This window comes from Physcomitrium patens, chromosome 8, assembly GCF_059467195.1.
Source record: "Physcomitrium patens ecotype Gransden chromosome 8, ASM5946719v1, whole genome shotgun sequence".
Taxonomy (NCBI): Eukaryota; Viridiplantae; Streptophyta; class Bryopsida; order Funariales; family Funariaceae; genus Physcomitrium; species Physcomitrium patens.
The window spans coordinates 17,970,212-17,998,104 of NC_143417.1; the positions used below are offsets into that span (position 1 = coordinate 17,970,212).

Consider the following 27,893-nt stretch of genomic DNA (forward strand, 5'->3'; position numbering starts at 1 on the left):
GTATGTGCCACTAATCACCAATTTCTGTGATCGTTTTCTTATTAAACCCGGTCGGTGGCCCAAATTTTAAACTTAAAACGGGAAGTGCACAGCACAAGTATACCATCATGCATGAGCAGTGGATAGAGTCCCCACTTCGGTGCAGACGACTTCCCATGGGTCTCCAGCAAATAGGATGTTGAGAGACATATGAACCTCTTGAACACAAAATTTCCACTTGGGAGCAATCCATGGGCAGTCACAGCGAGGAGTGGAGTTAGCACTTAAAGAAGAATGGAAGAGCGTTCCATCCAGTCACAATCCACTGTTCAAAATTCAAGGAGGTTCGCATTGAGGAGACCTCCCTTGACATGCAGCGTCCGCCATCGCCACCCCCGGTTCTATTACTGCCCACATTGACCCTCTATCTGTGGCGCAGTAATTCTAATTCTCAGGTATCAGACTGTCCACTTAATTTTCTTTTGAATTGATTTTTTCCATGAACTTCTGACTATAGAATGGCTCAGAATTCAGTCTTATTGCAGCAACTATGGTGATTGTGTGGTGAGGTGTACTATATCTGAGAACTCGGTTACGGCTGTTACTTGGAAGGGTTGGTTGTAGGTTGAAGGTTTAGGGTACAGCTATGCGGGGGTTTGAAGAGAAGTCTGCCAGAAATGGACAAGTGGAGGCAGAGGTGGGAGTTGAATTGGTGTTTTTCATGGGTTTGAGCTGTTTGTATCTCGGAGGGTGCATTTCCTCCAATTATTCCTCCTCTAGTAGCTGCGAGTCTTCATATATAGGTGGCCATCAAAGCATGATAGAATTCAGTTTTGGTGTTCTGACAACGCCCTCTCATGTGCTCTGACAACATTAGGGTTCATGCGAGCAAAAGAGAACCGGGCCGCCATCGCTTTATTGTGGTCTTTGTTGCAGCCAGGTCTGGGATATTGTGTATGAAAACTGTACCAAGCTGGTGAGAATGTGAAATCTTAGGACATGCTGTTGAGGGCCAACGGTGGAGTGTCAGTTTTGGACTGGGACGGTCTGTGCGAGAATACAAGAGGCGTGTTTCTCGTACATGTCGTGTTTCCGAGCTTTGCAGCGTTTTTCTGTGAGCCTTTGGGATTAAATGAGTGCTCGGAAGCGGGCATCAGGAAGGAAATGGCCTTAAGAAACAGTAGAGGCCTAAAGAATCAGGTTTAGCATAAAAAGGCTTATGATGAAATTGTAAAGGAGTGTAGGGAGTGTGAAGAGGAAACGCTGGCGCGCAGAGGGGCACCTGATGGCAGATCCGCCTCAACCGCAAATAAATTTCGGGGCATATCATGCGAAATTGAAAGGGCAAGGCAAGAGATACGCAAACATCATTTCGAACCTGGTTAGGGAGGAAGGAGGAGGCAAAAGAGGGGAAGCATGCTGAGTGTGGTGCGGGTGCATCTTCCGACGGACATTCCAATTGTAGGGTGTGAGTTGTCGGCCTATGTGCTACTGCGTCGCGGTGACTCGAACCTTTCTCCCGATGATGTCACCGAGGCGTCGTCAACCGACAGTTGTTTTCTCCAGTGCCGCTGGTACTGAACTCACACCTGTACAAGTTTTGTTTTTAGATCAATAACAATCGAACACGAGCACCATTTGAGTAGCATCCAGATGGTTTTGAAGGTGGTTGTCTGTCTTGGTAAAAAAAATAAAATCACAATAATGGTTTTCTTATTCTAGTCTAAATCATAACAGCCCACATCTTCGAATGATGATGCTTTCTCAAGTAAACGATGTAGAGTTCTACGTCCATTGGAGGCGAATGGCAGGTCTGTAGTCAGCTGAAGTAATCACTGCGGTATATGTTCTGTGGTGAATGTGCCTTTTTTCATTGGGTTGAGCGTTAAATACTATTTCGCTCAGCAGTACGGCCTTCTTGACCTGTAATGGAAATGTTTTGTGGATGAAGTTGAAGTTGAAGTGACTGCAGGATATTATTTGTGCAACTGTGTAGTTTGTCGCGCGCTTCTTTCTTTGAAATTTTTGTTGAGTCTGCGCTGCTATTTTTCAAAAACTGAAGTATTAATCAGAACTACGAGAGAATAATTTGTTATCTTTGTGTTGAACAAACAGGTTTCGACTGCAGGGTGAGCAGAAAGTTTTAGTCTGCTGTATTCACCCATCTGAGCCTGCTACACTGCAGTGTGTGCAGTGCTTTAAAGCAAAACTTGCCCAGTCGCAGAGTTTGCATTGCACGCAGAAGTGTTTCATTGACTCATGGCGGCATCATGTTACCATGCACCAACAGGCCGCTGACAAGCGAGAAAACGGCCTTGAAGAAGGTGAATCCCCTTTTATGTTCGACTTGAATGCAGCGAAGGCTCTGCGATCACTTGATAGGAGTCTATCCAGTGCTGCGACACACACCGCCCACCACAGTAATGGATCCATATATTCCAGCCCCTTTCGGATGGAGTCTCACAACCAGAACCGAGAAGCCGGTGATATATGGTGTGAGGTTGGACAAGGGAGAACTTACACGCCCACAACACAGGATATAGTCACATACTGAAGATAGAATGTGCGGCAATCGATGGAAGTACCAGGCGACCAACGGCTGCTGCTCATCAGAGGAAAACATCCCGCGTGATTCCTGCACCATCGCCTACCCCTCGCCGGTTGCTGTCACTAAATTCATTGGAAGGAATGGTCACTGAGGAACGACAGTCGAGTTCGGGTACTTTCACTTTGTTATCGTACAATATTCTGTCAGATCTGTATGCCAACAGTGACCAATACAGCTACTGCCCCCCGTGGGCATTGGCGTGGACATACAGGAGACAGAACCTGCTACGAGAGATTGTAGCGTACCGAGCAGATATTCTGTGTCTTCAGGAGGTATGCATCAATCGTTATGGGGAGGTGGGCAACACACTTGTTTCGTTGCGATATAGTCTACGTAAGGTCTCATAGCTACTGTCCGAAGACAATCACCTCTTAACAGTACTATTGGCGAGTTAGCTGTCGTTCGAGCAGGCAATATACTTCAGCATCTCATTTGTGAAGTTTTTAGACGATTTTTGGATAATAGAATGGTATGAGTGGACTGGTGAGCTTCACCCCGCAGGTGCAAAGCGATCATTACGAAGAGTTTTTTGCGCCAGGGTTAGAAAAGCATGGTTACACGAGTATTTACAAGAAGAAGACTGGCGAGGTAATACTACTCTTTTTCTTCTTGTTTGGACTTGTGTCCTTTCAGCTTAACCACCGACGTTAGCATTAATTAGTATGAAGCCCTTCATTGGTTATGAACAAGCAGGGTTTCTCAGAGGATGTGACGTAGGAAGAATATTGCTGTAGACTAACCTGTTTTTGGTGATACTTTCAGGTTTATACAGGCTCTATTTATGTTATTGATGGTTGTGCAACCTTCTTCCGACGCGATCGCTTTTCCTTAGTGAAGAAATATGAGGTAAGGTGCTGAGGTTCTGATAGGGATTGCTTTTCAACTTGCACGATTGGTCTGCCCAAGCAGTTGTAAAGAGTTTCAGGACGAGGTATCAGTTGGAGTTTGCATTATTGTTGATGTGCCAGTATCTTCTTGTGTCTCTTTACATCATCTTGGTCCCGTCCAAGATGTTGGAATTTATATCGTGGCGGTTGAAATATTTATATTACTAGGGTTAACACGTAGTGTAATGGTTTAATATACTCGTGAAATGTTTGTATTGTTTTGTCTTAAGCATTTACTAATGTCTACTTATTTGTCAGTCACGTTATTGTTATCAAATTTTACAAAGGTTCAGTTCAATTGTGATGTTTGTGAAGTACTCTAATGTTTGTCTCCCTGTTGTGCAAGTGTGACATTAATTGTCTATTTTGCAGGTAGAGTTTAATAAAGCTGCGCAGTCTTTGTCAGAGGCTTTGATACCAACAACGAAGAAAGCGGCTTTGAGTCGGCTTTTGAAGGTCAGGCTAAGTTTCGAATGTATTGTTTAAATGATACTTGTACCGTATGTCATGGTGGATAACCTTCTGGTGTGGGTGCCCTTGTAAAGCCTTAGGAGTTTTGTGTGTTCTCAGATCTTGTCGCTCCCTAAATGGCTCCTTCTCAGGATATGCTTTTCTATATTTTATCCTTTGCAACCTAATGAAAAAGATTATGTCGAATGCAGACAATTTCTATCAAGATGATTGTTTTTAAAATATTTTTTCGTTTTATAAAGTAGTTTCCGGCTTATTTTATCGAATGAGGTGCCCGACGAGTTGAGCTTCTGCTCCACCTTGTACAGGATAATGTAGCTTTGATCGTGGTTCTGGAAGCTCGCGATACTGGAGGATTTATGGGTACTCAAGCAGTCCCTGGCAAGCGTGTCCAGCTTCTTTGTGTGGTGAGTGTTTATTTGTATCTTAGACTAAGTGCTTTGAAAGTGATGTAACGCGTGTATTGGTGGCGATCATTCTGCGCCGAATGATGAGCGCATGTTAAAGTAATGAGGCGCTTATTAAGATCCATATTGAAGAATATTTTCCTCGACCTCTGGCATCCATCACTTTTTCTATGTTGCTAATTGGCGTGCTCTGAACGTAGGCAGACACACATATTCATGCGAACCAGGAACTCAAGGATGTGAAGCTCTGGCAGGTGTGAAATCCCTTCTTTTTCTAGTTTGATTACGTGATTATGTGTTGAGACACAGGTTTTAGAATAATATGTTTGTTTAAACGGTAGATATTATTTTTAGATAGACACACTTATTATAGGGTCGATACTTTCACGTTGCGTTATCAGGGCTTTGATACGGTTGTCGTGTTTAGGTGCACACTTTGCTGAAGGGACTTGAGAAGATCACAGCTAGTGCAGACATTCCTATGTTGATGGCCGGTGATTTCAACTCTGTTCCTGGCAGGTAGCAGCTTCAAACTATTTTTACAGTTCTTCATGGTTGCAGTATTTACCCGTGAGAATGACTTATATTGATTTGACTCTTGATGTATTGGAATGCTGTTGCAGTGCACCTCACTGTCTGTTGTCAACAGGCCATGTTGATCCTTCCCATCCTGACCTGCAAGTTGATCCACTGAATATTTTGCGGCCTGCTAGCAAACTGTGTCATTCTCTACCACTGGTAGGTATCATCCCTTGGCAATGGTTTTACTCTTGTGAACCATAATTGTCACGAAGGTCCTATGAGTGTGCTTTAGCAAGTCTAGTAAGAGTGGATAAAGCTGTTCTGGTGTTTTGCAGCTTCATTGGCTGCTTAGATGTGGCAGTGAATTTCTATGGTATTGTGGAAATTGTACAGGTGAGTGCTTACGAATCTTTTGCGAGGATGAACGGAATCGATCCTACTGTAGAGAAGCAGAGGCGCCGGATGGATCTAACCACGAGCGAACCACAATTTACGAACTGTACTCGAGATTTCCTGGGCACTCTTGATTACATCTTTTATACTGGTGAGATAATCTTGTTTCTTTCACATACACGGTAGGAATTATCGTTGCGTTGACAAGAGCAAACACCATTTTTTGATTATCGAGGACATAATTACGACTTGTCTTATGCATAGATGATATTGTATAGCGGATGAACGCATCCATTCCTTTAACAGTCTGTGGAAGTCATGTCTTCAAGAAGAATTAGATCGCTATAATTTGACACTCTGGAAGTTTGTGCTTGACAGTGGATTCACTGACTGTGGAGTCACTTCTGGAGCTGCTTGATGAGGACACTCTTCGGAAGGATACTGCGTTGCCTTCTCCGGAATGGTCATCAGACCACATTGCCTTATTGGTTGAGTTCCGCTGCAAGCCTCGCATGCGTCGTTAGACCAGCCTGTGCAAGATTTGGGCACAATTCAACTCGTCGCAGTTCACACAATGTTTGAAATTGCTTGCGTAAGTGACTTGCAGGTTCTTCCACCATTTCCCATGCGTGGGATCCTCAGTCCTGTTGCAGAAACAAGGGACAGTGAATGTGTTTGTGTATTCTTTGTAACTTACATGCTCGCTTTGACAAAGAAAATGCGGTCCAAATTATATTAGACGTGCAGAAACAGTTGTTTCAGCCCCCAATCGAATAGTCTGCCTTTTTTTTTTATTCTTCTTTCTTTTTTGAGATTTGTAATTTTGGCGACGTTCGATTTTAAGATACGTGGACACTTCAGCAAACTGCAATACAAGAACTGCGGTTCACGTAAATTCAGCAGCACATCTGTACATTTTAAAACGCGAATGTGGATTTTCTCACTTGCCGCAATCTGATGGCTAGATGAGTTGTCTGCCTGCTCAAAAACAAAAGCCCGATTGCACCCACTCTATTCATGTGCCGGTTACATTCATGTGTAGATCTCAATTTGTCCTGTTTATCCCTCTGGGCAGTTGTGCACAATTGTTATCCGACATCACTCCCCGTCTCATTTGAAATCTGTGTTCATGGATCAGTCCTGTTACTTGAACTTCGGAAGAACGTAGAAAAATTCTCATTCTCTTCCCTCAGGTTCATTCGTACTTGCCGTCAGGGGTGGCCCTCGGAGACTTGGTCTCTAAGAGTACGTTTAAATTCATTGTCAACTACCAATCCCACTAGTGTCCCTCAGAATGCCCATTTTCTGCATAAAAAAGCGCGTTTGCCTTCTGAGACCGAAACTTTGTTACCCTCTTCAGTTGATGTATGATTTTTCAGTCATGCTCAACCGCAGAAAGAAATTATCCTCAAAGCATGTGACAGAACTTCGGCACCAACTGATGTTTCCTGTTTCTATTGTTTTTCAAGAAAAAAACAGAATCAAGAACAAATGAATAATAAAATCTGCTGGAGTGTTTGAAGAGCTCTCAATACTATTCTATCACCCCCTTGCAAAGAAAAATAAAGAGATAGTGCGGACAGTTCCAACCAACAACAGAGAGACAGTTTAGATTTCCAGACAAAATTGCGCACCAGAAGACTTCCAGAACATTGTAAACCACTGTTATCGAAAATGGGTCGTATAAATCGGAATAATTGACACATGCAAAATTTTCTGTTTTAATCATTTACATATTGGGGCATATACAAATAACACTAAAAAAACTTATCGCAGCTTCATAGCATTTGTTGCTTCATTCCCAACATTGTTAGCTTTTATCACGATTGATTCAATGAGAATGAAACATCAACAAACAAATCATTTGGAAAATACAATTTCATATTGATCTTATTTTGTGTACAAATTGACATCGGACAATTAAAACAACGCATATTCTGCCATACTCACTGTTACAATGCAATCTCATGAAGATAATAACGTGCTCCTCCCTTGAATTCCTCAAGACATTCCTTGAAACCCTCTTCTACACACATGCGGCTACTGCTTCAATAGCGAACACAACTGCCTGAAGAAAAAATCCCCCCATGAGGAAAAAAGCCGAGCTACTTCAGCTGTGAGTCAGCCGCAACATGAGAGAAATAACATGCCAACTAATCAAAAAATCGTTGAAAACATGTCGCCAACATCCTTTTGTTTACTAATAATCTATAACTGTTACTTCGAAAGTAGACGTAAACCGTGCCTGTGAATTTGTCGCAAGGTCTTAAAACACTATACACCAGCTTTTCATCCCCGAGTCTGAATTCAGATCTTTATGTACACTTCGTTGATTGTCTGAATAATCGTTTGCAGATAACGTACTGGAGAGACTGTTGCGCGAAACCAAGTTTGGGTTTCGAATGCGACAGAAGCCTCACTCGTCCCCGGCAGGCTTGCTGACCTTGGACATGTCATATCCAACATCTTGCAGGCCTTCCTGACCATCTCCCTTGTTGTCAAACTCTTCGAGAGAACTGTCGGCTGCCTGGTTGTCACCCTTCACTCCATAGCTGTTAGAGTCAGCATGCACAGCAGGAGGCGCAGAGTCCCCATTCAAATCACCCGTCGAGGTGCTCTCCTCTGCAACACCTCTGCTGCTGGACGACCATCTCCAGGAAACACTTCCAATCCTGGAGAGCACCTCCTTCTGCTTCTGCCACAAGAATTTCGTCGACGTCTGCCGCGAGTAGTACACGGACCGCATCAGCTGTTGTCCTCCAGACACGATGTTGAACAGCCTCTTGGTCGTAACTTGAGAAGCCACCTCGGTTATCGCCATGGCTAAATTCCTAAATCCTTCACAATATCCGCACAAAAACTCCAAAAACTCACCACAAACTCTGCAAAAAATTGCTGTAGAGACCGCCAAACCAAATCGTGCACAATGAACTTAGCCCTACGATCGACTTTTCAGCACAGCCACCGCTGAAGCCATGAACAACACAACCCCCAAATCATAACCGTGTAGGAGCGCAACCCCGAACAAATATCATCTTCCATGGGCACTCTCTCACTCACTCACTCCAGTCCTCCTCCGTCTGGATATAGACCCTGCCTGCCACATGGCATCCCACCCCTACGCCTTCCCTGCTCCCATCCACGTGGCCTACCAACCCACCTTGACTCGGTGGGCTTGGGGCAGTGCCGCGTGAGCTGGAACAGCTGACGTGGACGACAAGCCGACGGAACGAGATGGGGGGTTAAGTGAGCTTCATTAATTAGGACTTTTAATGTAGTTTAACTTTCTGCCTCTGAGGTTTTTATTTTTGTTTTTGTTTTTTTTGACACAAATAAAGAAGATCCTTTCTACAGGAAAAGATAAACATAGGTTACAAATGTACAAGCCAGGTCCGACCAGTACTGGACTGACTTACGTCCTATTATGTGACTTGACCCATTAGTCTAGGACTAAGCAGCATCTATTTGGGTGCGTCCGCATCCCATGTTGCAATGACCTCATTTACACACCATTGTAGCTGGAATTTCTCCAGTAGAGTCTCAGTCTTATCAGGTTCCTTCTTGATCTTGGCTTGAATCAAGGCCCATGCAATCCTTTCAGAATCAACCACATCTTATTGAAGATCTTTTCCTTTTGCCAATCTCTCCCATTAAAATCGGTGTCGTTGCGTTCCAACCAGAGGTTCTAGATAACTATCTCCCTCAGCAGTAACCATTGTCTACTTTTCTATATCGTGGGATCCTATGTGCAAATATCCCATGCTTCCACGAAATATTCAGAGATCGATTACTGTTATCTTATATACCACTGCCTAGTGGAGGTTGATCCCCCCTTCTCACCCGATTACAACTGCAGTTGCTACTGGTTCCGTTTCCTTGTATACCTCCCGCAATTGCCACATTAGATACAAAGAAGCACGGGGATCCATTGTTTCTAATAAATGTCTCTATGCTGGACCATGTGCAGCAGAAGCATCCTTCCACCCTCAGAAGCGTCGCTTGCAGGGACACTCGTACGCACTAGACCTCACATGCACTTCCAACTTGGGTTTATTACGAAACGACTGAATCGGTTTCACCTTAAAAGCTCCGTTTGCCTCGCTTCTGTTGGTGGCGCTGGGACTTTCCATCATAGTATTGAAATAATCGCACTTGGAGTAAATTGATCTCATTTGAAGGAGGCTTCAATCTGTTCTAGCGTCCGACCACGAGTTTCTGGTACATACAGAGCAACGAACACCATTGTGCCCACACACTCGGCAGCAAATATCCAGAACGATCCTGGGCATTCAAGGTATTCCAGGCATAAGTTCTATATTTTCGGCCATTTCACAAAGACAAGGAGAAAAAATCCATTCTAAAATTCATCTTTACGTTACTCTGAAAAGAGGTGTGATTTTCAGTATCCGGGAAAGTTTCTTGATACCGTTGGTACCTGTTGAGCTCCACAGAAGCATGGAGTTGAAAATCAGGGTGACGGCAGACGAGCAAAACCAGTTGACCAGAGTTGCCACGCTTCCAGCTGTTCCCTTCACGTGTGCAGGGAAAATCTGTACGTTCAACATTCACGAATGTTAAGAAACAAGGGACTGAAGACAGGAGAATTCCATGCCTTTGTAGGAAACAGTTTATAATTTCTAGGCATTTCTGAGACATCAAGACTCACCTCAGACATGATAATCCACGGAATAGCACCGACTCCCAAGGAAAATGCTGCAATATAAACCTTCGCACACAGCAAGCTTTAATAAATCAATTTGACAAACAAACTCAGAAGAATGGTTTTGAAACTTCTTCCAGTGGAACATCAACAAGCGGACCCGTGATCAAAGTCAACAGCTTATGTTACAAACCAAAAGTTATGTACTGGAGGAACAGCATGGATGTAGAACACTCACCAGAAGGCTAACAAGAGCCAGATAACCAATAAAGGTGGCCAATTCCAATGACATCTCCGGTTGCAAAGCCTTCAGCAGATGGTCACATCCATTTCAGAACACACAACCAATCTATGCGAGGTTTGAAAAGCACGGAAATAATGAAATATGAAACGATAAAAGACGACAAGGTCAATTCATCTACAAATCAAGGGAGAAGTTTCGGAAACATAATTCAGACCCGTAAATAGAAGGAGAAACCCACGAGAAAGCTGCTGAGAGCCATGCCTCCTGCAGAAACCTATGAACAAACGCACCCATTCAAGTTTCAGTGTTGAAAGTACAAAACCCTTCTCAAGTGGAGCTCTCAAGGTTTTGATATGCAGGGTAATCACGGTAATTTTTCATATTAGCGAATCATGTAGTGACCATCGGAAGCTGGAACTCTATTTTTACTCATGTCAGATTACCATGAGCAAAAGGCGCCGTCCTGCTTTGTCTATCAGTCCAGCTGCAGCAAGTGTCATGACAACCTGCAAAAAGAAGCAGAAAAGCAACATCAAACAACTAGCCTTTACCCATGTCCAGGATGACCACATTTTGTAGAATTAGAATGCATCCTACGAGCCAAAGCAGGATATCATCTAGAGGGGTTGTCATTGACCTGTAGAATACCCAGAGCAACAGTAGCTACACCTGGATTCTGGACACCTGTACCACATTGAAGCTATAGTCAGACTTTTGAACTTAAGGATATCGTATAGTGCAAATGTCAGAAATTATTTTTACTCAGTTTTGAAATACTAAACGGTTATTATCCTAAAGCATCAGGCTACAATGAAAAATTATATTCTAAGGTAAAAGCAGATGATACCATCACAAAAACTGAGCGATCAATGGAGATTCCTTTCTGCTTCCACTCCCAAATTTTCACACAAGAAATCACGATGAATCAATCTACGAAAATGTACACCAAGATCTCCAGGATTCAACATACCAGCTGTGGTAAAGATGAAGCTGGAGTACAACATGACCGCATTGATGCCAGAAAATTGTTGAAGCACCATTAAACCTACTCCAACCTTCAACCAAAAGATGTGTTGTTCAATACAAACTAATCGCGAGAATGTGAAAAGTTAAGAATCGCCGTAAGGACAGTGAACGATGCGGTCAGTGAATCGAAATCTAAAACTGATCGAAACACAGAACTTACAATAAGTGTCTGAATGAGTTTCCGCTGCTTCAGATCGCTCCACTTAACGCTGGGCAAAGCATTTGAGGCTTCCGTGGCCGCCTGCATACGCAAGAAAAAGCACATGCGATTATTTTAGTAAAATTTACAATGATATGAAAGCAGCATACATGGATGTTATTTGCAAAAACATACCTGAATGTCTTGAATTTCATCAGAAACGTTGAATTCTTTTCCTCGGAGCCATTGCAGACAAACTTGGAGCTCCTCTTTTCTGTCCGCTTTAGCCTGCCCATACAGATAGACTGCTTGAGTCGCACAATATTCTGACTTAGATTTTGTGTTCAGCAAACAAAATTCAGCTCAATATGCAAAAACAAAGAAACCAAAAAAAAACAAAATTTAACGATGTTCCAAATCCAGCATACAGATGAGAGTCATACGAGCCAGCGAGGACTTTCTGGGATAAATAGGAGTCCAACAACAAGTAAAACCCCAGGTATGCCACCTGTCCAAATCATCCAAAGCAAGGCTTAACCTATCAGCAACACATAACAAGTTTTTGACTGCTTCAGAAACTATAATCTACATTAATATTCGACCTCGAAAGAACTTTCAGATTTCATATCCAATATTTATTCACAGTACTTCAGTGAGACTGATTCCACAGGCACTTGCCCTCTGACAGGAAATAGGGTATAATTGGACGACATACCCAGTAATGCAAGGGTACGCCAGTGGAAGTACATGCCAACGATGTAGGAAAGGGTGACGCCGATTGTAATAGCAAGCTGGTCATTGTTTCAGCGGAACAAAAAGAGATAAGGATGCAATCAGACCCCCTTGCGACGGTGCGCGATTAATGCGGCAAGTCAAGTCTCAAGATATCACATAAGCCCAATCACCACGAAAGTTTATGACCGCTTGAAACAAAATAAATCTATCATGATAACATGGTTCAAGCACTCATTATCAATACTGTAAGCGAGCAGTTAATTTACGCTAGGGAGTAAAATTGAGAAGTGCAGGAAATCAGCACCTGGTTCATAGTTCCTAGAGTTCCCCTCAAATGTTTTGGTGAAATCTCTCCTATATACATCGGTACCTGAAAAGAGAAGTGACCATAACGGAACGAGAACATGAGTGCTTCGGAGTAAATTACCATGCACGTCCTGCTAAAGGTGAAGCTGGTGTATGTTTATTTGCAAAGCCAGTACCATCACTCAGGTTACAAAATTTAAAGAAAATTACGAGAAAAAAAACAGATGCTTGAGGTTAGTGGACATTACAGTAAAAGAGATAATGCCTCCTCCAAAGCCAACAAGGGTCCTTGCAATGATCAAAGGAGTTGCAGCCTGCAAAAAGATAAATTGTGGATGTCAAGGTCTATAGAGCGGCCTTTCAAGAGATATTAAGATTCTTGACAATGTTTACCACGTGTAATGCCCATGATGAATTGTAAATTTCAGAACTGCTACTCGCCTTGCACAACACAATGAGACTCCACCCTGCTAGCACGGGAATGACAGCCACTGACAATGCCTGTTGATTCAGCACAAGCACCAACGTTGTCAGTCAATCTCAAATATCATATGCGAGATGACATGACTTGCCAGCGACTCATTTTTATCGAAAAGCAAACAAACCTCCAACCAGGCAAACTACTGCAGCCAAGACTTACTGGTTTCCGCCCGAAGTAATCCGCCAATCGACCGCTCACAATTGCACCAAGCATACACCCCACACTTAGAATGGACCCGAACGTCGAGAACTGGGCAATTGTCAAATTCAGATCCCTGATGATTGCAGCTTGAGTTGGGGAAGTAAAACCGAGCTGTGAAATTTCGCAAGGCAACAGAAGTTTGACCAGTCAAGTCCCGATCAATTCAGGCATAAAGGGACACCCACGCATACAGACACAAAGTGTCTGACTTCCAAAAATTATTGGTCTACTGAACATAACTGGTGGGAAATTTCAGCCTTTTCACAGTTTCTGCGAAATCATGAAAGAGCTAACTTACCGCAAATCCCAGAGACAGGGGACCAAGTGCCACTATGAGAGTAGAACAAATAGCATGTGCAGGGTTCGGCAAGACTACGTCCTTCCTTGATCTCAAAAAATGTCTTCGGTCATGGGAATGCTTTGGTTTGCTTGATCCTTCACTCAACAGCGGTTTCTTCAGATCAATACTCCCGCCTCCATCCGCAAAATTGTTCTCGCCACTCTCCATCGAATACAATTTATCCTTCGCCATGGTTTCCACCTCCTCTGTTCGCCCCACATTCAGGCCACACAACATGATCAATCACCATAACTCTCAACAAGTGAGAGCGCTGGCATGCTCAGTCCACTCTCTCTACTTCTGTCAGAGCTTCTTCCAAGCATTGCAATGAAGAATGGCAATCTATTCTCAATAAAAGGAAAGACAGAGAATAGGACAGTTAAACAGCAAGGCTGGAAAAGGCGTTGCACATTGAGCTGCACAGAACTAAGAAACATCCTTCCACGCTGAAGCACTCAGCTACACAGCCACACCATTGACAAACGGAGCGACCAAGACCTTCGAAAAGCGAGAACCCACCTCGCAAAGTCCGTTGCCCGAACACCACAGCCCAAAACGCACTCATGCAAGAACTGATTAGCGGCCAGAAGGGAGGCCAGATGCAAGAGCCCGCGAAGCAACAGTCAAGAGGAATGCCGCACTAGTGAGTCCAGAGAAACGGCCTGAATGTGTCCAGGCACAGACGATCGACAATGACCAGTAGGACAACCTCAGTGCAGAGTGGCAAGCTGGCTGGAGGCAGTCCAAAGACGAAAGAGAATCAAAGACCCACGGGTGGTGCATGCTGCGTGACCAAAGAAGAAGAGCGGAGGAAGATACTTGGCTAAAGTCCAGGTGATGGGGGCGGAGACACCAAGAGGGACCGCAGCTGGGATTGAAGCAGCAGCGGAAGAAACGACAAAAATGGGAGCGGGGAAGGGGCACAAGACGGGAGGCGCAGAAAGGCCCGGCACCCACTGGCGACGCAGACCGGAGGAGCCCATCGCCACCCCCCCCTCGCCTAGGCTTGGCCGTCTCTGCTCTCTCTGCTCTGCTTCTGCTTGAGGGGGGGGGGCAAAGGAAGAAGCGCGCTTTGCAGCAGCGCATCCACCCCCCACTACTCCCCCCACCCAGGCTTGGCTAGGCTTGGCTTACTTGGCATCCTCCTCCAGCTCTGCATTCCCCTCCAACCCCGTCCAACTGTTCGGCTCTTCTTCTTCCGATCCCTCCCTTCCCTCTCTCCCTGCCTTCTTCATCCATGGCCGCTGTCTGACATGGCATTGCCAGCTCTCTCTCTCTCTCCCATCCATCCATCCATCCAGCCATGTGTCTGTGTGTGTCCCTTCCATCAGTTTACGGTGCCATTCTCTAGAAGCCTAAGCACCACAAATTCACTCCCTCTTTCCTTTCTGATATATATATATATATATATATATATATCAAATATTCAAACACTATACATAAGAGAGTGCCATGGTATGTTGAAAATTAAGTTAATATTTAATTAATGGAGTACTTGACACTAATTGAACTGGTGAAAAATATAGAATTTGTTTTGTGACTTTTAGTGATAAATTCATACTTTAAGATTTTATTTTTATTTTACCTTTTAGGTTGATTATTTAACTAGGTGAAAGAGTTTTTTTTTTTTTTTTTTTTTTTTTGTGATCTAAAGAGGAAAAAATTATCAATATTCTACATAAATCGTACATCAAATCAATGCTCTTTGTCTCAATGTAGTAGACATATATTTCATATTTTTAAAATTATAATAAGATGCGATCAAATAAAAAAGTATAATAATTACGTGATTAAAAATTTGAATAAGAGAAACATAATCAAGTGCTTCTGAGATTGTAATTTACTACAAATAAAAATATAAAAATAAATCAAAAGATGTAGATTAATAATATATGTATATATATTTATAGAACGAAAATCATTCCAATAATTTGAACGCATATGTATAGAAACAGAGTAGGTCTTGGAAAGATGCAATTCCAACATAGGCTTTACTTCTGCTGCTTCTGGTGCCAAGGACCAAGAAGATAATGGAAATGGCCTTAACGAGCACTAAGAGCTGCTTCGCTTCAGGACTGAGTACTAATTTGCAGTGCAATTCTCCATTTCTGCTCTTCCTCCGTTCTGATGCGAATAGAGCAACACTTCTTTCAGCTCTAGAAAACAGACTGCGAGTCCATGAATTGTTTTAAAAATCTGCTGGGAAGCCGAATAGGTTGTGCTGTTTGACTGACATTGCTGATCCTATCAGAGCCTAGTTTCCAACTCAGCTCCAATCTGCACTACAAGTTGAACTCTGCAGAAGGAAGACTATGCATGAGTAGGATGGACATCCTGCCCCTATCTCGCCCCCGAGTCAATCCACATGCCTTCTTTCTAGCGACTAGAAACCTTTGAATAGTCAAAAATGTTGTGTCATGATTATATATAAAGTGGAACAACTCCAGTTGAGTTGCATTGAAAATGCCGGCACTCACCTGGTTCAAGCCTAGCTCTCCTATAGACATCGAGATGCTGCCTTCCCACATCAAGTAAACTAACCTACATAGTGCAGAAAGACAATGCATCACCTGAATATAGAGCAATGCTTCTAGTTTACGTTCATTCCTCCTCTTCCGACCAATCAATCCTTGTTTTCTGAAGCAGATCAATATCTTTTAAAAAATTCTACAATGTCACCCTGTACATACAAAATGATCAAGCTTGGAGAAACAGGCATTCCACCCTGATCTTGTTCATTGTCATGGTGAATTTGCCCAGCTCAGAGTTTGTGGCCGTTCGCAGCGCCATCCTCAAGCTTGCTGGTCTTCATGGCCTCCATGGGGATGCCATTAGGATGCGCGAGAGTGTCGGGATGGGGGACGTAATTCTTCCAGAACCAGTGCCGAGTCCAGACGAGGTCCATCTCCTCGATGGGAATGCCCTTGGTCTCGGGGATGAAAAAATATGTGAACAGGAACATGACCACCACCCAAGCAGCGAAGAAGAGGAAGATGCCCCACTTGAATGTGCACAGCATTGACAGGAACACTTGGGCGATGAGGAAGGTGAAGACCATGTTCGTCGACACCGTGATTGCCTGTCCTGCGGATCGGGTCTCCAAGGGGAAGATCTCACTGGGAATCAACCATCCCAAGGGGCCCCAGGACCAAGCGAAGGAGGATACATACACACAGATCAACGCCACAGCAATCCATCCCAGGTAGGTTGGCATGTAATTGCCATCCAATCCTAACGCAAGAATGATCGCAATCGCCGTCTGTGCAAAACCACAAATAAAATTTCAGTTGCATATGGTTGCGAAAGGCATTAGATATGATGGAGCTCCTCTGCAGAAGTCTAGAAATCGAGGAGGTGTTACCATAGAGTAGAAAGGGTGATGTACCTGTGCGACGAACATTTGGATGCAGGCCTCGAGTAGCAACCAGCGCCGACCGATGCGATCTACAAGAGTGATGGCAACGCAAGTGGCTAGTACATTCACGGCACCGACGATGACAGCGGAGTAAAGAGAAGCGGAGCTTGCGAATCCCAAGGTTTGAAACAAAACAGGAGCGTAGAACATGATTGCATTGATTCCAGTGAACTGCTGGAAGAATTGGAGGATCATGGATATGACAAGCTGTGGACGATTGCGGCGTTTCAGAATGTTGCGGAAAGGATGTTTCACGGCGGCAGCTTCGTTACTGGCAATCAGAATGTCGTCGAACTCTTCTTCTACGTTTTCAATGCCTCGAATTTTGCGAAGAACCTGGCGGGCTCTTTCATGCTTGCCACGCTGCACGAGAGAGTTGGGAGTGTCGGGCAGAAGGATTCCTCCGAGGGTGATAAAGATGGCAGGCAGGCCGGCGATAGCGAGGGAGACACGCCATCCATTGCGGGCCATCTTTTCCGTGCCGTAGTTCACGAGATTTGCGAAGAGGATGCCGATGGTCACCGCCAACTGGAAAAGGATATTAAGCGCCCCTCGCCACTTTGAGGGCGCCATCTCCGAAAGGTACAACGGAACAGCCTGTGTTCAGACAAACGAAAAGCAGACAAATGATTTTAGAACGATCACGAGAATAACTTTTTTTAAAAAAGAATTTCAATTTTTTTCAAAAAGCGAAGCTGCTGGTTACGTTGGAGAAGGTCGAGGTCTATTACCTGGTTAGCAAATCCGACACCCCAGCCGAGCAGGACGCGCCCGATGATGAGCATGATGATTTCGGCGGCAGCGGCTGTGAAGATGACGCCCAGGCAAAAGGCAATACCGGCTATGAGCATGGTGGCCTTGCGACCGTAATGCATAGTGGTGTAAGACGAGAAGAAGGTCGATACGAGCGCAGCGATGTACAGCGACGACGTAAATGCTTGTAGCTTCTGGTCATCATACTTGCAGTATGCGCTCTCCGTTGCTGCCGCGGCCCTCTTCTTCTCAAGCACCGCCGGGAAAAACTTAGCCAGAAATTCATCCATGGACGTGACACCACCTGCCAAGAAAAACAGTGACTACCCACGTCAACGGACTCGACAGTTTACCCTCAAAGAAGTGAATTAACAGTAGACAACAGGTTCTCCGCAATCAGGACTGCTGGACCTGGATACCTGAAACCATCTCCGTCAGCTCAGAACAAATACAAGCTCCACTCAGGTAAACACTAACCAAGACTGTCATCATTGTAACTGATGGGCGTTGCATACAGCAGTAAAGCACTTGGCTACTGCAAATTCAAACAAGCTGCTCCAGGCCAATTCTGTTTGTCATCCAAGAGCTAAATTCTACAAATTCACGATTTCCAAGTGCATCTGGACTGATGAGAGAGCTGCTACGTAAGTGTTACCTGAAATTCCGACATCGTATCCGAACATAAGACCTCCTGATGCCGCCACTATACAGACCATGATCACGAAGAAAGTTGTGCGGCCTGGGTAGTGCTTGATATCCCCCGCCATCACAACTCCTCCCCCAGCCATCTTGGCTTCCCTTCAGATCTACCTCCTGCTTCGCAACCAATCTAACTGCCTTCTTCAGCTCTACGAAATTCTTCCGAGCAAATTCCGTCTTGAATAAAATCCTCCTCCACCGAAATTACAATGGTTACGATGCAGAAAAAGGCAAACGTGAATTCGCTGATCAAGCAACTTCTACGACGAAACATGCAGCGCTCTCCTTCTCTCCATAAAGGGATGATGAACAAGTGGGTAACAATTGAAGGATCAGTGTCCAAAACTCAAGGTGGCGGCGACGACTGCTGCTGCTAAGAGCTTTAATTTTTTGCGAACAGGATTCACAGCTGAAGTGAAGCAGGCTCCCCTCGCAACGGTGCTGCTGCTGCTGCAGGTTGGAAGAGGAGAGGGAGGAGTGAGGAGTGAGGACGATGGATGCAGTGAAGCGTTGAAAGGGCTACTGACAACATCTGCTGCAATCGCACAAGCGCTGGATGGCGAGAGTCCGACTGGGAGGATAGGTAATATAATCCGGGTGAAGCCTGCCATCCTCTTTATACCCTCCCCGTCCCACCCCCACCCCAGGAGCTTGCCTTGGAAAAAGAAAACTCTTCCTCTGATCTGAATGCCCACATGATCAGGCTCTGGCTCTGGGCTTCACCCCCCCCCCCCCAACCCCCCTCCTTTCATTGGATGTTGCTTCCCCTCTCCAAAGAATGGTCTGTTTTCCCCATATGAGCTTGCGTGTCATTTCACCATGGCCTTGTCCAGCAGTCCCAAAGTCAATGCATTTATTCTGCTTTGGAGTTGCATGATGGCATTCCTTTGGGTGCCCATGTTGCACATATGTACCCTGGTACATTCATTCCTCCAAAGTGAAGAATGGCATGTATATTTGGACTGAAGAGGAGGAGGAGCCTGCCTGCCTGCCTGCCTGTCTGCCTGTGCCCACACCCCCACTCTCTCTTTCATCCCCATCTTTCAACAACACACATCCTTTCAAGGTTGCCTTTGGCATTCTGGGGCTTGGTGGGCTGTGTCTATAAATTTGCATCATCACTGCCCCTCCCTGCTTGTAATTCATTTCAAGTTACAGAAGAATCTTGTGATCCTCTTCCTTTTCAACACATTTAGCTTCCAGAAAGGCTTTCAGTGGGCCCATCATTTTACAGCAGCCTGTCCCCATTCTTTCAAGTAGAGTCCAACATTTTCCTCCACTTGATTTGTATGTGTGTATTCTGACACATATGGGCTTTTGAAAGAATGAGAGAAAGCATTGGGGGAGGAAGGAGAGAGAAGATTTTGTTTTCATATAAGGTAATTGGGTAAGAAAGTAATAATTTCTGCAAACTCAGAAAATTTATCTAGAAATCAAGCATTCTTCATTTTGTAACCAACTACTTGTTGGAATTAGGTTGGTCTATAAGTTGGATTTGGGTTAACAATAATCTTCAGCTAAAACATTGATATAAATTATATTTTTGGGCAAAATTGTGTGAGAATACCTAAAATTCTTTTGATTTCTATTATCCTACATGAGGATATATATATTTTTTTTTTCATACACTTATGCAAGATATGCTAAAATACTTCAGGTATCAGAAATGGGTCAGCTACCTTAAAGGCTACAATAAGCTGTCTTAGGAACATACCCTGTGTATGTGAGTGAGTTGGTCTTGTAACCAACAGAAGGGGTCCCTATGGGTAGCAACAATGAAACTGTGAGATACTGATCATTGTACAGGCCTACAAATGAAGTATGCTTGTAGAGTCGCTTCCTCTCACGTTCTCAGAGGCATTAACCAATGCTTTAACAAGAAATATTGGACAGAGGTGGTGTGTGTCATACTCCTTGAACAAGTACACATTCCCCTTTGTTGAACTGACCCATTTTTTTTTATTCATTTTAAACTAAAATATCTTACACTTTTATGACTGTACAGAATGTGTTGCTGTTGGATTTCACTAGATGAGTCCCAATCTATCTATCTATCTATATGTCAATGTATTTACATGTAATGTAGATAATCGTGTGTGTGTTTGTTTATTTTAGATAGAATTTCTCATCAAAATGTATACTGAATTACTATTATAATTATTGTGGGAAAACATCCTATTGCTTATTTCCTCATTCCATTTTTAACCCTTTTCATGTGAGAATTGATTTTTAAAAGAACAGATTGCTGCTGTGAGAGAGTGGTAGCCTTAACCTGAAAGTGTGGCTGCTGATTGGAAGAGAGAGAGAGAGAGAGGGTGGAACATAATAGGAAGGTAAGGGTGGAGCATTGCTGCAATGGATACTAGCCCAGAATGTAAGGAGCCCTGATGCCAAGTAGAATGTGGTTGGAATCATAGCACCTTCCTTCCTTCCCACCCTCCTTCTTTTCTTCAGTCTCCTCTGATGTTGCTTAGATTCATTTAATAGTTACTATGTAGAGAGAATTAGCCATGTTGTAATTGGTGCCAGAATCAATTCATCAGGATCAGAATGACTCATGTTCCAAATAGCACAAAGATGTGCTCATCTCATTACCACCTCACATGACAAGAGAGACTCAAAGGTTGGTCAAAAAGTAATAATTTGGAAATCTTTCACACTCTTGGCAGCCTCTTTGATAAATCCCCCAACCACCAACAATGGTGATGTCAGGATCAGGTTGGGTTGTGTTTGGCAGAAGAATGCCCAACCCCTGCCCTATGAAACTTCAAAATACAACACACACTCTTCCTCTTATCTCTGCATCTTCTACTTCTTCTCCACTTTGGGATTAGAGGGGGTACCATGAGGTTGCTACTTAGAAAGTCCACTTACATGGAAATGTCACCTTCAGTGGTCATTATAATGCCAAAAGGTTACAAGCAGTGATGTCTGTGCTGGTCTACTCCCTCAATCTCCAGCCATTATTTGTGTGCATCAAGATTCCAATGTTGCATGCATGGTCGTTTTATTGCACCCCATTTGAAAAAAATGTAAAAAAATATTGTAGAAGGATAAATGAAACCACTCATGGTAGCTAAGATACTGATTGCAAACAAAACCCCTCACCAGTGTGGCCCATCATCATTATTGCTGTAGTTAATTGTTACTCAATTTTTAAGAGATCACAAGCAGAACCCTATCCAATACATTAATGATGTGGCAACTCACTGTCTATCTTTCCATTCCTATCCAGTCTGTAAATGCTGTGAGGTTTTGCCTTCTTTCCAAGAAGTGACAGGGCACACCATTGAACCCTCACTTCACAGCTGCTGCTAGCTACCATTTCTCCACAACACAGGTGCCCAAGGGCCAATGCTTGGTTTGAGGCAGATGAATGCACATTGCAACACAGGGCTTCACCACTTCTACAGCCCAGGTGTGATGTGGGCAAAGGGGGGCAGAAGCAGAGAGGTAAGTAAGCACTGGATGCTTGGAGTGGACAACCAAGGTGGCCTACTATATGTGAGGGCAGCTTCATCAGTCCATTGCTGCCCAGAGCTGGGAAATGGAGTAGGCAGAGAGAGGGAGATGGAGATGGCCCATTGCTGTGATGCACACTTACAGACAGACAGATAATGCGGGGCTGGGGGAGGGAGAGCCATTTTTTGAGCTCATCACAGCCTTCTTTCAGCCTCCAGATTTTGCAACTCTAGTGTTTGCATCTATTAGTGACACTTCCCCTGGGATGTAACCAGCCCCTCCAATTGGTCATCAGTATTTCCTCTGTCTTCAAGGCTACCCTAGTGGGCAATTCAGAACCCATGATTCTATTGTGTCTTTGAAATGTATGCTTCCCCAAGCTTTAAATAAAACCCAATTAACATTTGAATTTTCTCATGTGCTGCACAAACAATTCTATGCACCTGTTAAACATGATCCATTTGGAACCCTGAGAGAGAACAAGTTTCCATGCATGAGGGAGGGAAGCAACTTGTTGATGGGGTCAAATTTATCTCTCTAGCCCCAGCAGCCAACCATTCCACTGGGAAGAACCAGAGGTGACACCTGATGTGCACAATTCACTTGTGTGAGTGGTGGTGATGGTGGGTCCACCATTTGAGGGTGTCATGGGAAAGTTGTGATTGAAGTTGAAGTTTTGGCTTTCAAGGGAGCAAAGGTTTTTTTGTAAAATATATGCTACTATTATAGTTTGTTATTTATTATCAAGATCTGCATGTACCTCTCAGGATGCATTCTGGATGGGAGCAGTGTGAAACCTGCCAACACCACTTGGGTTTCAAACAAATTTGGCAGCCACCTTTTTGCCCCAGTATTGACAGCAGTGGTAGAGGTAAATACAGGAAAGAAACCAACACTTATCTCAGCCATTTCTGAGCATAACAGACCATTGTTGTGTCATGGAACCCATGACCTCCCTTATCCAATGCCCAAGGATAACCTTGAGCATTGGATAACATTCCCATCAGCATTTAGGATATTGATAAGATTATTATCATTGTAATTTTATTTTTAATAAATTAAGTGGGGATTTTATTATTCTTTAAAATCCAGTCTCAAATTTTGAGTACCAAAAAAAAACAAAAAAACAAAACAAAAAAGGGGGGGGAGGAAGGAAGGAAGGACATGGGAGTTATTTTTTATTTTCTTTTCTTTTTCTTTTCTTTCTTATGAGGGGAGTGTATCTGGTTGTTTTTTGAATACAGACTGTGGTCAAAATTTGCAAAACTATCTGTCTCTTGCATGCTGTAGGAATGAAAATGACAGGAATTTCTTTGTTCTTAAAAAGCTCTTTTTGTGCATCACATCTCTCTCTTTCTTTTATCATCTTCTTTAGTCCTTCTTCTCCTTTTATTTCTTTTCCTATCTTCTTTTACTCTTGAAGACACATCACACTTTTCTTTTTAAAATCTTCTTTCAACCAAACAAGGCTTTTCAGAGTGCATAGTCATGGTCAATATTGATGTGTATGAAAGAGGTTGAGAGTGTTGTTGACTGAAACTAAATCTATGAACATCTGTCACCCTATTCCTGTCTGCATGCCAACCATCCATCCCTCCCTCCCTTTCATTTTCCTTTCCATTTTCCTCATTTTTTGATTGGTATGAGAGTTTCTTCTTAAGTTCACATGTGCATATATCTCCCTTGTCCTGAGCTGCCCTGTTGGGCCCAATCACTGTGCAGTCTTGTCCCAAAGTCGGCCACCATTTCTGCCATTGTGCCACCCTCTCAAACAAGTGTAAACAGACACATAGATTTGAGGTTTGTCACTGCAAATAGCCACTACTTCACTGTGAGTAGGCTTCATTACCCTACCCACCTTTTCCACAGGACTTGCAGGTATCCTGCACACATCCATGATTGGTGGGCATTCCTGGAGTGGCCCATTCTTGGGGAGTGCTGCCATCTTCTACCCATTCATGAATTGCTCATCCCCCACCCCCCTTCATGTGTCATTCCTCAGCTTCATCCTTTACATTACCAAGATCCCTTTTGTGCTTCACTTGATGCTTTCATCTCTGTATATCTGCTTGTATGCTTTTGGTAATGTCTTCTACTACTCAACCACCAACTTGTGTCAATGCAAGAGCTTTAGCTCATACAGCCTGCAGCAAACTTCATCAAGCAAGCTTTGGTATTTTAGGAATGAAGCTTGAAGGACAGCAATTATAGGTGGATGGGAGATGAGCATTCAGGGGTTGGCAGAAGCAGGCAGCACTGCCCTGAGAGTAAACAAGTCCCTTGGGGGAATTCCATGAGCAGCCAGGTATTTCCAGGACACCCACAAGCACTAGCAAGGTGGTAAGGCCTGTCCACCTATGGGGTTACATAAGGTGGCAATTGTGGACAGTTAGGGCTGGGAGCACCTGATGTGTGGAATCCAGAATCCCTGTCCCACTGACTCTAACTGAAGGCACACATGTTGAAATTGGCCCACAAGAAAGAAAAAAGAACAAAGAACAAAGAACAAAGGTAAAAGAGACTCTGACTCCCTCCTCTGCCCCCCTCTAAAAAAAAGAAAAAGAAACAAAGTAAACTTGTTTGAACATTTCAAACTCAAATCCAAACATTATTAAGCATATGACAAAAAATGTATCACTTACTGAAGTGACATAGTGAGGGCAAGGAGTGTAGGCTGCATACCTTGATCTCACTCATTTTCTTTATCGATGATGAAAACAAAAAAAAAAAAAAAAAAAAAAAGAAGAAGAAGAAGAAGAAGAAGAAAAGACATCCCTCTGCAAAGGGGTCCTCCCCATTATGTTAAAAAAATATTTTAAACGTTTTCGAAACAAATCTCAGAAGAACACAAACTCAAAAAGCTGTCATGATGCAGTTTCCAGCTCCCTGTACACAATCACAATTACATCATTGTGTGCCCCTGCTCCCATGATACCCAATATCGTGATTCAGATTGATGAGCCTCATGTGAACTTTTTTGGGAATGTTGAAAAGATATTTAAATGTTCTTCTTGGGACATTATCACTATCATCAACACATTAACACACTTACAATTTTCACTACCTAGGAAGACCATTCATGAATAACCAACTTGCTGAGGATCTAAAACCAGACCTCCCCTGTTTTGAATAGCACCCTCTTCCTTAGCACTAGGAAGTTTAAGATATAGTCTTTGCGTGACTCAACAGCAAGCCTTCACTTTCAGGGTTTGAGGACCTCCCTTCTTGTGAGCCAACCAATATTCTAACCAAAAGAATTCAACATAGATGCATATTGTCAACTCCTGCTGCCACTACTCTACAAAAGTAGTGTGTACCAGCAGATGTGAGTAGGCAGGCAGTTGAGTGATGCTGTAATGCTGTACAAATTGAACAAAGACATTCACTCTGGAGAGTACAACCATAAAATGACGCAATGACTTGCCATCATTTGAATATTCTGGCCACAAACATTATACTATCATTCCTTGAAAAATATGAGACCAGGCTGATTGTATTCATTTACAATCTGAAATATACCATGAAATGCAGTCCCAATAGTAGATTGACTGCACGCCACTGTACACAATCAATCACTCGTGCATTTGCAAATGGTAACATGCCAGCTGTGGCCAGATCTTCAATCACACTCTGCAGGAATCCACTTGGGAATGTGGAACTTGAACTATCAGAGAAGGTCAAAAGGTGTTCAAGGTGTCAAAAGGGCACTTGCACCAACTATATTCAAAAGCAGCTTATCTCACTGCGAGCCGTAAACATTTTCACATCAGTTTCCGAGGAAGATATCAACATGGACTAAGCTAGCCACCTGTTGCCTACAGACAATCATTTCTCAGTGCAGCTCCGTTTTGCAATACACTGGAGACTCCAGAAAACCTGTCTTTGAGCGAAGAAAGATAATTGCTACAGAAAACCTGAGGGTACGAAGTAACTGTCTGGGGCTTGATGTAAACAAACATGCAAGTTATGCTGTTCGCCAAAGGTGGTGAGATGAAGAATAGTCCCCATTGAAAAATGGTACCGCAATCCATTGCTGTGGAAAAAAGAAGACGTGTTACATGGGGATTCATCGTGGAAAGTCACCAAAAGACAAGAGGTCAAGACAAATCCTAGACGTTCCCAAGTTGGATACACTCTCTCCAAATAATACTCAATCGAAGCCGACGCCAAACGCAAATAAACTCATGCACAACGCATGCGAAGGAACGATGGGAGACACATCTTCGACTACTTCTAACATCTTGAGCATTCAAAACACCTCATTACCAGTGGCTGCCGGATCCAGTATAAAATATTGAGAGGTCAGTGACTCAGATAAATATAGCAGAAAACGCAGCGATAAAACCACAAACTCATCCACCAACACAGCCAGAAGTAGAGGTGCTCATTCCTACAAATTAGAAGAGTCAACCGGAACGCAAAACAACTCCTAAATGTACAATCACCGTGATAGGGTCATTTCCCTCAAAGGATGGATATGCTCACATGAACAAAATTTCATAAGTAGGAAAATTGTCACAAGTCTCTTCTGCTTCTCATCCCACACGTATTAATTGCAGCAGGGCCCAAATAGCACGATTGCTAGCGACTACAAACTCGAAATGTGTCCATCGACATGAGCGTCCTGTCACAAGGTAAAAATATTGGCAGGTTTCAACAATACTGACAACTAAACGAAACCCACTCAAAGAAAAGCAAATCTCATGATGTGAGGATAAAGAAAACCATAAAAATCTCACAAGCATTGGGTTACAGGACGACTGATATAGAGAACTACCGATAGATATCCGGGCTTTAGACCGTGACATACTTTCCTTGACGGTAAAGAGGCGTTTGTGAGGAAAGAAGCTGAAAATCGTAGAGAAACCCTAATTGAAGTTGACTGCGAAGAGGAGGGACTACACCGCTTTGGAGAAGCAATACTCGTCAACAAGACGCATACTGAAAAATTAAATAGATGATGAGACAACTAGAAGCAGCTAATTGCAATAAAATATAACAAGGACGCTGCACCCATGACGTCTGCACCCTAGAAATCACCAAAGCACCGCTCACGGAGCAGACGTCGTAGCAACGAAAACGGCCTAAATCACGATAAAGTTCAAGAACCTTAATAACAAATAACGTCCAATTCATGGATAAAAATTTGCACAAAGAATATCAAGTCTAGTTCTATACAGTTTTCACGTCGCGTAGACGTGGAGACCCATACCAGGTTTTCAGTTGACCTAAGCTTTTTCCCTCCTAAGCTTTCCGAGCTCCCGACGCACAATGCAGCTCCTCTTGACTCGCGCCACCATAACTACAAAACGGTCGAAATCGTTCAAACTTGCTCTATTAGTGCGCACAGCGAGCTTCTTGCCCCAGGCGCAGTTGGCCCACCTCTGCTCCACCTCGGCATCATCATACGCCTTCTTGAGCACCTTCTTCGGGGGAGTCCTCGGTAGCTCGGGGATGGTAATGTCCGTAAGCGAGAGACGCTTGAAGTTAATCTGGGTCCGGACCATGTCGGGAGCGTCGACAAGCGCCCGGTTCTGGTCGATCACGTCAACGATCACGACGAGCTTACCATAATGGGGGCCATAGTTAATGAGGGCGACGCGCCCGATCTCCACAAATCTGCGGAATACCATGGCTGCCGGCTTCGCGAGACACGGGGCTTGAAATACGTGGTCACGACGGCTATGTCGACGGCCTTGCTGCAAAACAGAGGGAGAGAGTGACCCGCAGCAAGGCCCACTCCTTTGAGTTTAGGGTAGGATGGTCTGCGTCCTTGCTCCCCCCCCCCCCCTCCTTTCTAGTCCTAATTGCTCGTTCTCACATCCCGTTCCCCAGGTTCGCTCTAGTATGTGCAACGCAACTTCACAATGGTGTGACCACCCAATGGATAGATGGATGGATGGGTAGATGGATGGATAGATGGATGGGTAGATGGATGGATAGATGGATGGATAGATGGATGGGTAGATGGATGGATAGATGGATGGGTCGATGGATGGATAGATGGATGGGTAGATGGATGGATAGATGGATGGGTCGATGGATGGGTAGATGGATGGATAGATGGATGGGTAGATGGATGTATAGATGGATGGGTAGATGGATGGATAGATGGATGGGTAGATGGATGGATAGATGGATGGATAGATGGATGGGTAGATGGAT

General features: G+C 43.8%; 3 protein-coding genes, 1 long non-coding RNA gene and 1 pseudogene across 7 annotated transcripts; 2 read left to right on the forward strand and 3 right to left on the reverse strand.

The window, feature by feature from the left end:
- The first annotated feature begins 294 nt into the window (after positions 1 to 294).
- Positions 295 to 996, forward strand: LOC141044439 (uncharacterized). Its single transcript, XR_012218039.1, has 3 exons — positions 295 to 434; positions 592 to 676; positions 857 to 996. It is a non-coding gene; the product is annotated as an uncharacterized LOC141044439 (long non-coding RNA).
- Positions 997 to 1,254: 258 nt separating this feature from the next.
- On the forward strand, positions 1,255 to 6,220 carry LOC112285478 (carbon catabolite repressor protein 4 homolog 1-like; annotated as a pseudogene). Its single transcript, XR_016504620.1, has 11 exons — positions 1,255 to 1,553; positions 2,095 to 2,859; positions 3,089 to 3,175; positions 3,350 to 3,433; positions 3,847 to 3,930; positions 4,254 to 4,352; positions 4,553 to 4,606; positions 4,780 to 4,871; positions 4,976 to 5,090; positions 5,268 to 5,418; positions 5,646 to 6,220. The product of XR_016504620.1 is annotated as a carbon catabolite repressor protein 4 homolog 1-like (transcript).
- Positions 6,221 to 8,821: 2,601 nt separating this feature from the next.
- LOC112285479 (sugar transporter ERD6-like 4) lies at positions 8,822 to 14,254 on the reverse strand. 2 transcript variants are annotated; one of them, XM_073535751.2, is made up of 18 exons: positions 13,919 to 14,254; positions 13,358 to 13,605; positions 13,018 to 13,170; positions 12,819 to 12,878; positions 12,626 to 12,691; positions 12,376 to 12,441; positions 12,052 to 12,127; positions 11,780 to 11,844; positions 11,532 to 11,624; positions 11,358 to 11,438; positions 11,142 to 11,226; positions 10,809 to 10,855; positions 10,615 to 10,677; positions 10,410 to 10,445; positions 10,166 to 10,234; positions 9,934 to 9,993; positions 9,703 to 9,817; positions 8,822 to 9,548 (listed from the first exon to the last, which is right to left on the reverse strand). In XM_073535751.2, exons 1-18 carry the CDS (start codon positions 13,962 to 13,964, stop codon positions 9,436 to 9,438), a joined length of 1,542 nt encoding a protein of 513 aa, XP_073391852.1. In that variant the 5' UTR covers positions 13,965 to 14,254; the 3' UTR covers positions 8,822 to 9,435. The 2 variants fall into 2 exon arrangements, with proteins under 2 accessions (XP_073391852.1, XP_024382110.1); XM_024526342.3 differs by having other exon boundaries at positions 10,386 to 10,445.
- A 1,543-nt stretch (positions 14,255 to 15,797) lies between these two features.
- On the reverse strand, positions 15,798 to 18,845 carry LOC112285458 (sugar transport protein MST4). Its single transcript, XM_024526310.3, has 4 exons — positions 18,223 to 18,845; positions 17,546 to 17,871; positions 16,785 to 17,411; positions 15,798 to 16,658 (listed from the first exon to the last, which is right to left on the reverse strand). Exons 1-4 carry the CDS (start codon positions 18,353 to 18,355, stop codon positions 16,161 to 16,163), a joined length of 1,584 nt encoding a protein of 527 aa, XP_024382078.1. The 5' UTR covers positions 18,356 to 18,845; the 3' UTR covers positions 15,798 to 16,160.
- Positions 18,846 to 25,400: 6,555 nt separating this feature from the next.
- LOC112285371 (large ribosomal subunit protein eL14z) lies at positions 25,401 to 27,484 on the reverse strand. 2 transcript variants are annotated; one of them, XR_016504619.1, is made up of 3 exons: positions 26,941 to 27,484; positions 26,214 to 26,352; positions 25,401 to 25,761 (listed from the first exon to the last, which is right to left on the reverse strand). XR_016504619.1 is itself a non-coding variant. In XM_024526128.3 (2 exons), exon 1 carries the CDS (start codon positions 27,359 to 27,361, stop codon positions 26,957 to 26,959), a length of 405 nt encoding a protein of 134 aa, XP_024381896.1. In that variant the 5' UTR covers positions 27,362 to 27,484; the 3' UTR covers positions 25,401 to 25,761; positions 26,941 to 26,956. The 2 variants fall into 2 exon arrangements, 1 of the variants encoding a protein (XP_024381896.1); XM_024526128.3 differs by lacking the exon at positions 26,214 to 26,352.
- Between the last annotated feature and the right edge of the window lie 409 nt (positions 27,485 to 27,893).

What these genes read in the sequence shown, in the direction of transcription:
- LOC112285479 (XM_024526342.3), bottom strand. Translation starts at nt 13,964, where the DNA reads ATGAGTGCGTTTTGGGCTGTGGTGTTCGGGCAACGGACTTTGCGAG. An exon ending in GCGTACCCTTGCATTACTGG is followed by an intron (nt 11,845 to 12,051) that starts GTATGTCGTCCA and finishes TGATTTGGACAG; the next exon opens with GTGGCATACCTGGGGTTTTA. An exon ending in GACGGCGCCTTTTGCTCATG is followed by an intron (nt 10,446 to 10,614) that starts GTAATCTGACAT and finishes GTTTGTTCATAG; the next exon opens with GTTTCTGCAGGAGGCATGGC.
- LOC112285458 (XM_024526310.3), bottom strand. Translation starts at nt 18,355, where the DNA reads ATGGCTGGGGGAGGAGTTGTGATGGCGGGGGATATCAAGCACTACCCA. An exon ending in ATACGATGTCGGAATTTCAG is followed by an intron (nt 17,872 to 18,222) that starts GTAACACTTACG and finishes TTTTCTTGGCAG; the next exon opens with GTGGTGTCACGTCCATGGAT. An exon ending in TCCAAATGTTCGTCGCACAG is followed by an intron (nt 16,659 to 16,784) that starts GTACATCACCCT and finishes GGTTTTGCACAG; the next exon opens with ACGGCGATTGCGATCATTCT.
- LOC112285371 (XM_024526128.3), bottom strand. Translation starts at nt 27,361, where the DNA reads ATGGTATTCCGCAGATTTGTGGAGATCGGGCGCGTCGCCCTCATTAAC.